The following is an 11,275-nucleotide window of genomic DNA, read 5'->3' on the forward strand; positions in this document are numbered from 1 at the left end:
TATATATATATATATATATATATATGTATATACACAATAAATAAAGGAAATAGGACAAAACATCATTGTTTAGTCTAAGTGATGGGTACTCAAGAGTACTAAAGTCTTCAACTTCTCAATATGTTTGAAAATTGTCATTAAAAAGGTTTTAAAAAAAGAATTAGATGTAATCTTGCTAAAGAAGATCTAATCCATTCACTCCTTTCAAAAATGGAAGAAACTAAGCCCAAAATACCATAGCTAATGCAGGCTTCTTCTCATAACAAGATTAAAACCCAAGCAAGTCTGCAGAATCTTAGCCCAAACTCTTTCCATATGCCAGAAAACTGAGACCTAAGAGACACGGACTGATCTGAGACAAACATACACATGACATGTGCATGTAAAAAAGTTAAGCACATTTCTTATGCTTAATCTGTGATAATACAATTAAAATTATAAAATAAAAATCTGTTAGACTATAACAAGCTAGTATACCAGAATTTTGTATAAAATAACCTTGCAACATGGGAATTAGTTTGTTAGAAGTATAAAAAACAAAAATTTTTAAACCACTTAACTACTATTACCTGTAATGTTGTTTCACAACTTGGTCTACTGATTATGGCAATTATGCCTTCCCAAATCTGACATCACACCTTAATAACTTCTCATTTCACCTATTCCCTTCAACTAGGTTCTTAGCAATCCCCTGAAATGCCATGTTTTTTCATATCTTTGTACATGTAATCTCCTCCGCACACAGAACACCCTTCTGCCTTTTTTCATCTCCTTTTTATACCACCTCTTCAGAGAAGCTTTCTGATCCTGCTCCCCACTACTCCTTGAACTTTCATAATACTGTTTTCATTGCCATAGAGACTTTTAAAATTTTACCTAATTATTTAAATGTATGATTCCTCCAGTAGACTGTAAGCTACTTGATATCACAAAGCAGGCCTTATTTATCTCTCTAATTACAGCTGGCTTCAAGAGCTAGGAGTTAGATTGGGCCGGCCCGGTGGCGCATTGGAGAGTGCGCTGCTTGGGAGCGCAGTGGCGCTCCCGCTGAGGGTTCGGATCCCATGTGGAGACCGGTTCCCGCTCACTGGCTGAGTGCGGTGCGGGCGCGACACCGAGGGTTGCAATCCCGTTGCCGGTCCCCAGTACGGGCGCGACACCGAGGGTTGTGATCCCGTTACCGGTCAGTAAAAAAGACAAAAAAAAAAAAAAGGGGAAAAAAAAAAAGAGCTAGGAGTTAGAATAATAGAGTCTGGCTATTTTTAAAGTCTCAGGAAGAAGCATCTTAATTCACCTAAGAATAAAAGTATTTGCCCTGAGTTGGAGGCAGATTCATAACTAAATGAACTGGACTATTTGTTACTCTGCACTTTTGATATTCTTGTCACATGGTTCACAAGCATGGAAACTATCTGAACCAATGCAAAGAAGTAGTCTGACCTTGCTTATACCTAAAAGCCAATTATAATAAATCCAAAAAATTATCTAAAGATTTTCTTGAGGGTAAGCGCTCAATCAGAAAAGCCCGAAAATCACTAATTCGTTACTTAGTCAAATCTTGAGCAAATGTTTATCATTAAGACCTCATGCTCAAGTAAAATTTATTTAAATGACTTTCACATATAAATACTATAATTTTTCTTAGATGTCTAACTTCAAGAGAAATTCCATTTCTGAAAACAGAAAGCTATAACAGAAACTTCTAAAAGTTTTATTGCAAACATGCAAAATTATGGCATTATGACACCCAGTGTATTTAACCTCTCAGCTTAATATATGGATTTATTAAAAAACAAAATTGATTTTTGCTGACTGCAAATCAAAGTGGCTGATGCAAGCCAAATACATACTGATTGCTCTTGGCAATACAAATGCATCTTTAAGTTCATATGCATTAGTGAAGTCTCATCCTATGGTCCTTGAACTACGAGTGAATCATGAGGAGCTTGCTGGTAGCTTAGTGCTACCCAGTAAGTAGAAGCAGAAAGCTGGGAAGGATAGTGAGGGGCAGCGGGAAGAATTAGGTGCAATGGTCCACCAAATGAAGATAAACCATTCAGGTGGTCTGCAGTAAGGAAAAATGAGAGAATCACTAAATCAGCCAATTGATCATGTCCAATTATTTTGATCATGTTGCTCAACGTAAATCAATCTAATGCTTTCTTACAACAAAGTAAGAATGTGTTTTGGCCAAAAGCTACAAAAGATATAACTAATTCATTAATGGAAAGGCAAAAATTTATTTTTACTAGTGATTAACACTAAATAATCATTCTCATTAGAAGTACTACAGGTTGAGCATCCCAAATCTGAAAATCCAAAACCTAAAGTGCTCCAAACTGAAATTTTTTGAGTGCCAAAATGACATTCGAAGGAAATACTCATTGGAGCATTTTGGATTTCAGATTAGGAATGATCGACTGGTGCTTAACTGGTTAAATATAATGCGAATACTCCAAAAAACCCAAAATCGGAAAGAATTCTGGTCCCAGCCATTTCAAATAAGGGATACTTAACCTGTACTAGCAAGGTACTGCCAAAGCTTTGCATTTAAGAAAATCAGATTTAAAAATAAAATCCATCCATTAAAATCTGTCCAAAAGAAAGAGAGGTGTTGTAGAATAGGGCTATCAAAAGTCAGAGAAATGAAGATTCCTATCACTTCTAATGGATTAAAATCTTCTGCCCATAGCATATAATAGCTAATTATATGCATATTACAAATATATATAATTATATATATTATATAGTGCTAATAACTGATTCCTAAATAAATTAAAATTAGAATAGGAAAAAACGGCCTCATTTAATATCCACTGCAAGAATCTTCTTTAAAAACACCTTCCAACATAAATTCCAAGATTATTTTGACTTGGATTTCAACAATGTATTTGATAGAAAGTTGAAAATAAAGTGGGACTAGCCCAATGGAAGGTAGATGATTAGACTGCAGCTACAATAACTCATGTCAATTTTTAATGTAAGCTCTAATACTAAATCTCTTCTCAAAGAGGATTCAGCTTTCCCTATATACGATGTTTTCCAACTAGCTTCCTTGACCTATGTATATTCAGTTCCCATACCTGCCAGACCTGCCCACCCATAGTACCACTGTATTTCCAACCTACACCTTCTTGCTGCCCATTTTCCTTTTGGCCCTCTCCCCACAACTCCATTCCTCCTAGTAAAATCAGCCACCCTCTGCTTAACATCAAGTAAATCCACGCTATTTCACAGTATGAGTCTCTTTCCAAAGTGGAATGAAATTTTATGCACCCCTTTCATAAAGCCCCAGGGCTCACCAACCCAGAAAATATGAAGGACTTTTACTTCCACTATCACACTTGGGATAAAAGAAAGAGACTAAATCTTCAGTCTATCTCATGCTCAAATTTGGTTCATTCCTATTATATAGGCAAAACCCAAAGAATAGAAGCATAAGAAAATTCAATGAACCACCCAGTTAGATAATGTATAAAAGTAATGTATGGGACACTAAAAATACATACAGAAGAGGTGTGCATGATATTCTTGGTGAAAAAATTCTTATAAAGAATGCCTTTGTCCTGAATCATACCAATCGCAAAAGGGCTATTGGTATATTCTAGGGTTGGATGCCCAAGAAGTAAGTCTGCCTTGTTTTAGGATGTGAGTAACAAATTCTAGTACAACAATAATTTCTGAAAACACAACTAGAATGAAAAGTTGCTGAACCAAATTGTTTTCTAAAATTATAAGAATGATACATTCAAATACAATCAGATATCAGTTTCACTAGCAGAGAAACTTCATTTTCCTGTTGCCCAATAATTCAACAAAATTCAGCACAGTAAGTACCTACTATATGTCAGGCCCTGATTTGAGGTAATTTCTCTCATTTTTCCATCTTTATTGAAACTCTCATGACTCAATTCTTAGCACTTTCCTTCTCTTTCACTTACTTACAGCAGATACTGACTTTTTTTTACCTTCAGTCAACGTTCCCCAGCCAATTCCAAAATCCACATTCATAATCCTGAACATCTGAGTTCCATATTTAAACTTCTGAACCACCCTAAATGACATCTCCACTTAAAATTTCTTCTGTCATCTATACCTTAACATACTGAATGTTGAATTAGGGCTTTCCCAAGATAGCTTTCTTATTCCCCAAAACCTGATATACCACCTCTATATTCCTGGTCACCCAGGTTCACAAATGTGGAATTATTTTACTTCTCTTTCTCTTCTGTTTCCCTCCTTCCAATAAATCAACAACTTGTGCCTTTTCCCCCCCCCTTTATCTGTTCTTCATTCTAGTTTCTTCCCACTATGAGCAATCCTATACTATAGTGCTTCTCAACTTTGAGAATCTTGTTAAAATGCAGTTTCTGATTCAGTAGGTCTGGGATGAGGCCTGAACTTCTACATTTCTAACATGCTACCCAGTGAAGCCAACGGTGCTTGTCCAGGGACCAAACTGTTTGAGAAGCAAAATGCTAGATTGCAAACTCCTTTGAGAGCAGAGACATTTTTTTTCCTTCTGTTGTAATCCCAGAAACTAGTACATAATAGTGGTTCAACTAATATTTAGTGAATGATTACACAGCAGTCAGTATACTCTTTTCAGCAGATGTTAGATGATGAGCCCTTTTCCTCAAAAGTACATGGTAGTATTCTACTCACTACCTGTCTAGTCTCTCCATCATGTCCTACCATACACTGTTCCAGCATAGGCAGCCACCTTACTAACCACTACCTAATGCGTGTATTATTTACAACCACTTTCAAGACTTAGTTCATAATCATTCCTCCAACTGGTATATTCTCTCTACCAGTCTATGAAGAACATGTCTTTTAAAAACCAGCTTATCCTGGGCCGGCCCAGTGGCGCACTGCTACAGTGCGCCGCTTGGGAGTGCAGTGGCGCTCCCGCTGAGGGTTCGGATCCCACATACAGACCGGTTCCCGCTCACTGGCTGAGCGAGGAGCGGGCGCAGCACCGAGGGTTGCGATCCCGTTGCCGGTCCCGGTCCGGTACGGGCGCGACACTGAGGGTTGCGATCCGTTGCCGGACACAAAAAAAAAAAAAAAGACAAAAAAAAAAAAAAAAACCCAGCATATACTGATCACTTTTAAATAGCTTTTCTGACCAACCCCATGCTGCTGAAATCACCGTTTTCCTTTATTCCCTAAGCAGTTGCACAGTTATGCTATTAGCTGTTTATACAGTGTTTTACAGTTGTTTCATATGTACATATTATGCTTTCCTAAAAAACAAGTTTGACATACTCAAGAAACAGGATCATGATTCCTCTTATGGGAACCATAGAGACCAACACAATGCTGGGCGTACTGTGGGTATTCAATACTTGTTGATTGTAAAATGCTTCCCCAGAAAATACAAACATCATCTCTTGATTAAGAAGATGAAGTGGGTTCATGGATTATCTTTGTCAACTTTTAAAAAACGATTTCACTGCTAATAACCTTTCACCATATCACACTGAAAATAAACTTACAACAGTTTTCTATTCTTAATTGAGAACACAAATGTTAGTTATCAGATTTGTGAATTACTGGTTACAGATCTATTCTTTATCCATGAGTGAAGGGTTAGTTATATATACATTTAAAACTGAAACTAGAAGTACAGGCAACAAGAGAAAAAAGTAGATAAATCGAACTTTATTAAAATTACAAACTTATGCAAAGGATACCATCAAGAGAATGAAAAGACAATCCACAGAATGAGAGAAAATATTTGCGTGTCATATATCTGATAACGGTTTAATATCCAGAATATATAAAGAACTACTAAAACTCAAAAAAAAAAAAATCCAAACCCAATTTAAAAATGGGGAAAGGACTTCAGTAGACATTTCTCCAAAGAAATACAGTGTAAATTGTCATCAAACATATGAAAGATGCTTAACACCACTACTCGTTAGGGAAATGCAAATCAAAACCACAATGAGATCATACTTCATATCCGCCAGAATTACTATAATTTAAAAACTGGCAAATCAGAAATGTTGGCGAAGATGTGGAGAAATTGGAACCCTCCTGCACTGCTGGTGGAAATGTAAAATGGTGCAGCCACCATGGAAAAGTTTGGCAATTCCTCAAAAAGGTAAACATAAAGTTACTATATGACCCAGCAATTACACAACTAGGTACATAGCCAGAAGAACTGAAAACAGGGATTCAAAACAGATATTTGTACACCAAAGTTCACAGCTGCAGTATTCACACCAAAATGTGGAAACCAACCAAAATGCCCATCAACAGATGAATGATGATGAAGTTTGGATCTGTTGTCTCCTCCAAAACTAATGTGGAAATTTGATCCCCAGTGTGGTGGTGTTGGAAACTGATTGAGTCATGGGGGTGGATCACTCATGAATGGATTAATGCTCTCCCTGGGGGAGGGGAGATTAATGAGTGAGTTCTCACTCTATTAGTTCCTGTGAGAGCTGGTTGTTTAATAGACCCTGGCACCTCCTCTCTCTCTCTTGCTTCCTCTGACCATGTGATCTACTTGTACCTGCCGGCTGCCTGCCACTTTCTGCCATGAGTAGAAGCAGCCTGAGGCCCATGCCAGATGCAGCTGTCCCAGAATCGTAAGCCAAATAAATCTCTTTTCCTTATAAATTACCCAGTCTCGGGTATTTCTGTCATAGCAACACAAAAGACTAAAATAGAAAATTGGTACCAGAGGGCCGGCCTGGTGGCGCACTGCTACAGTGCGCCGCGTGGGAGCGTGGTGGGGCTCCCGCCGAGGGTTCGGATCCCACATACAGACCGGTTCCCGCTCACTGGCTGAGCGAGGTGCGGGCGCAACACCGAGGGTTGCGATCCCGTTGCCGGTCAGTTAAAAAAAAAAAAGGTTAAAATGTCAAATTTTATGTAATATGTTTCACCACAATTAAAAAAAAGTAAAACTAGAAAACAAGAGAATGAAACTTACATACTTTATTATAGCCCTGGGTTTAGTTCTGACTGCCATTTATAAGGTATATGATTAAGCATGTTATTTAATTCCTCTGGGCTTCAATCCTTTGTCTATGAAACAGAGATGATATTTATCTCACGGGTCTGTTGAGGACTAAATGAGAGAACTTAATCACTTAGCACAGGACCTGTTATGTAATAAATACTGGATAAATGGTAGATATTATTCAAAAACCATTGTTACTCATCGAGTAGGTGTCTGTAAGGTTGCTATAAATGGATATCCGAAAGAACTCCATGATGTTCCCAAGACATTCTGAAATAAAGACTAAAGAAATGAACATCCAGCATTCAGAGTTATCCTCCTGTAAACCTGGAAACTTATGACCACCAGGATCAGTTCTCTGGAGATATAACTGAGTGTATATAGTAAATGACACACTCAGAAAGTGCGAACTTACTCTGTACATCACTTTCATTAAAGAGATGAACAAAGAAAAGAAACTTGTTGGCTGTCTTCAACTAATTTAATTTAATTTTTTTTTTTTTGTCTTTTTTAGTGTCCGGCAACGGATCACAACCCTCAGTGTCGCGCCCGTACCGGACCGGGACCGGCAACGGGATCGCAACCCTCGGTGTTGCCCCCACACCTCACTCAGCCAGTGAGCGGGAACTGGTCTGTATGTGGGATCCGAACCCTCGGCGGGAGCGCCGCTGCGCTCTCAAGCGGCGCACTGTAGCAGTGCACCACCGGGCCGGCCCAACTAATTTAATTTTATTGAGTTTTTTTCCCCACGTATTTCTTATTTTAAAAAATCATAAAGGATAATTTCGTAGTAAATGCCATGGGCTAAATCCTTGTCTACAGGTCCTAAGTGCCAACACCAGCATCACAATGTCATCATAATAGGGTGGAGAGCCATACAGAATATGCTGTCTAAAAATGTCAAAACAATGGGAAATTCTAGGAGCATGGAAGCTTGAAGAGAATTGTTAAATAATCTTGCATAACTTCTATGATATACCTGTCTATTAAAATTAGGCATTTAAAAAAAACAGTCTAGGGGCCGGCCCGGTGGCGCACTGCTACAGTGCGCCGCTTTGGAGCGCAGAGGCGCTCCCGCCAAGGGTTCGGATCCCACATACAGACCGGTTCCCGCTCACTGGCTGAGCGAGGTGCGGGCGCAGCACCGAGGTTTGTGATCCTGTTGCTGGTCCCGGTCCGGTACGGGCGTGACACTGAGGGTTGCGATCCGTTGCCGGACATGAAAAAAAAAAAAAAAAACAGTCTAAGTAGCTGAAACCCAAAAATGAATTCTAGGCAAGGATTGCCAGACGAAGATACTAAAACAATTCCAAAACAATAGGTAACACAAATCTTACAATGTGAATTAAGCCACTTCCATATTCTACAGTCTCTTGCAAAAATTTCCCAAATTCCTTCAAAAAAGTAATTCATCTAAGAAAGCTTTTCTTAGGGCTGGCCCGTGGCTCACTCGGGAGAGTGCGGTGCTGATAACACCAAGGCCATGGGTTTGGATCCTATATAGTGATGGCCGGTTGGCTCACTGCTGAGCATGGTGCTGACAACATAGGATTTTTGTAAAAAAAAAAAAAAGAAAGCTTTTCTTAATACACACACAATTATTTGCATACATAAGAGATGGATCCAGAAGGAAAGTACAGGATCTCAAATGGCCAATTTTTTTTCTTTAAAATCACTTTTCTGGGCCGGCCCCATGGCTCACTCGGGAGAGTGTGGTGCTGACAACACCAAGGCCACGGGTTCAGATCCTATATAGGGATGGCCAGTTTGCTCACTGGGTGAGCGTGGTGCTGACAACACCAAGGCCACGGGTTCAGATCCTATATAGGGATGGCCAGTTTGCTCACTGGGTGAGCGTGGTGCTGACAACACCAAGTCAAGGGTTAAGATCCCCTTACCGGTCATCTTTAAAAAAAAAAAAAAAAAAAAAATCACTTTTCTACTGGTATTTAGAAAGGGTCCAGACATTCTAAAATGGTTATGTTTGCACAACATAGCGAATGTAATTAAACATCATGAAAAGCATCTAAGACTATTTTACTCCATATTGATAAAAGAATTTTTATAAGCCAATATATCCAGATTAAAACTACTAATCATCACTGTATGTTTGAAAAGCTAAGGATCTGTGCCAACACCCTTAGGAAAAAGTCTTTTCCTTCCCAACAAAAACCTATTTAATCATCAAGAACTCTTTAATATGTTAACCTGAAACACACACCTGAGCTAATTTCATTAAACCACAATTAACTCTTAACTATCTTGACAATAATGGAGAATAAAGGCATCCATAATTAAATTCTAGAAATAATCCTTTTACCCCACACAGCCCCTTTCCCCACCCGAGTTACATCAGGGCCATGCCCTCTCTTCAGGAGAAAATGAAGAAGTTTGGTCACTGATGTCCCTTTTTCTAAACTTTGCTTTGGAGAAGTATAGCACAGCTTATGGTCCAGAGAACTCAGTCCTCAAAGAAACTGATACTATAGCTATGTAATTGGATATCACTGGTAATAAATTACCCAAAGCTAAGATTTCATGCTTTTAAAAGTCCATACTAATAATGCCTGGCCGGTCGTAAGTCACACTACCAAAAGGCTTAAATAAATTGGTTTAGGTTTATTTCGGAGAAGACAAAAATATTTAGTACAATTTTAAAACGAGTGTAAAACATTTATTTAAAACTAAACACTATCTATACAAGTACTAATATACTTCAGTATGGTCACCTTGATAAAAGGAAGAAATCATTTTGACCCCCAATTTGACTTTAACCCAAGGCTGTTTTAAATTATGCCCTTTTTATCTGCTTTGTTGTCAATGAGAATCTCGTTAATATCCCAACAAGTAATAATGGCTATGACATGAAATGCACCACCGACTGATAACCTTACTGAGCTGTCAAATTATTTGCCCATGATTTAATCATACCGAATGCCCATAGTTTATTGAAGTGGCATAGCTAAACATCACGTAATTCAGGAAATCCATCAGCCAAAAGTTAGGTGTACACGGTTTACAGGCATAGCTTAAGTGACAGGGCAAGCAACTGGTCTAAATGTTTGTATGCTAAGAAAAAGTTGTAAACCGTCTCATATCCAAACAATTTATAATTTAAAAAAAAAAAAACTTGTAGTTTAGGAACTCACAAATATGCTTCATATTTTGAGGTATCTAACATTACTAACATTAGGTCAGCATCAAACCAACACTGTCATCTTTGCTATTCCTAGAAGGTGTTTCTTAACTAAAACATTCTAGCCTCTACGCATTTTATAGGGCGGACTCAGGTAAAGGTAGAATTAATTTTATTATTATACTGCCATACTGCAACTAGTGCTGATTGAATTAAAATACCTCTCCTTAGCACACTGCTATTTACTATAAAGTAGAAATACGTTCCGTGTTAGAAAACTTTTGAAGTACTGATCCTACTGGGCTAATAAGTCAGAGTGATGCATTTGTACTTTTACCCTACACATTTTCCTTTTACGTAAGATGGATCGGAATCTGACTAGCCCACCCCTAAAGCACACCGGCCCAACACCCCCAGGCAGTTGCAAGAAGCCACGTTTTACTAGGGTAGAACGTTTCCCCTCCCCTCCTTAATATGCCTGAGGCCACTTGAGACTTCTCCAGCCGAGCTCCAGAAAACTCGCAGGTTTAAATGGCCAAACTGGAACCAACCAGGGCAGCTGTCATCTGAAACTCAGGAAAGCTGAGACCAGCCAACTCTGCTGAACAAGGAAGGGTGCGGAGAGATGTGGCGGGGCCCGTCGGAGGGAACGCATTAGGCTCCCTCCCCCCGCCATCAATTCGCTTTTCTGCAACCCCAGCGCCGCCATCCTGTTCCTGAATAATTAAACGGACTGGAGAGGGAGTGAGGTGGCCAGAAGGGCAGTTCGGGTTCTAGTTTCCCGAGCCGAGGTGGTGCGGTCTGCGAGGCCGAAGACTATGTCCCCGGAGCGCAGAGGACTTTTCTCCGCGGCTAGGGAGGGAAGGGGCGATCCCCGCGGCCGGCTGGTCAGCCGGAAGAGGAGCGCGGGGAGAGACGTGGAGGAGGGGATGACAAAGGGGCGCGGGGGCCCGGCCGCGCGGCCCGCGGGGGTCGGGACAGGTGGCCGGGCCTGGCCGGGAACAATGGGGGGCCGAGGCTGCCCCCTGGCGCTCACCTACCTCCGGTGCCCTCCGAGTTCTCGTTGAGGCTGCCCGAGGAGTCGTGCTGGGCGCCCACACACCCGCCCATGAGGGCCCCCGGCGCCTCGTCCGCCACCTCCGGGCGCTCGTCCGGGCCCG

At 40.1% G+C, this 11,275-nt stretch overlaps 1 protein-coding gene across 2 annotated transcripts in view; it reads right to left on the bottom strand.

Annotated features, from left to right (window-relative positions):
* The window catches only part of UBTD2 (ubiquitin domain containing 2), a 74,713-nt gene extending 63,444 nt beyond the window's left edge, over positions 1–11,269 (bottom strand). The window contains exon 1 of one of the 2 annotated variants that reach the window (XM_008579725.1): positions 11,156–11,269. In XM_008579725.1, the coding sequence (XP_008577947.1) occupies positions 11,156–11,225 (70 nt within the window). In that variant the 5' untranslated portion in view covers positions 11,226–11,269. Of the gene's footprint in view, positions 1–11,151 lie in introns of both variants that reach the window. The other variant, XM_008579726.1, reaches the window with a different exon arrangement.
* Positions 11,270–11,275: the final 6 nt, after the last annotated feature.

This window comes from Galeopterus variegatus, unplaced genomic scaffold (genome assembly GCF_000696425.1).
Source record: "Galeopterus variegatus unplaced genomic scaffold, G_variegatus-3.0.2 Scaffold1948, whole genome shotgun sequence".
NCBI lineage: Eukaryota > Metazoa > Chordata > Mammalia > Dermoptera > Cynocephalidae > Galeopterus > Galeopterus variegatus.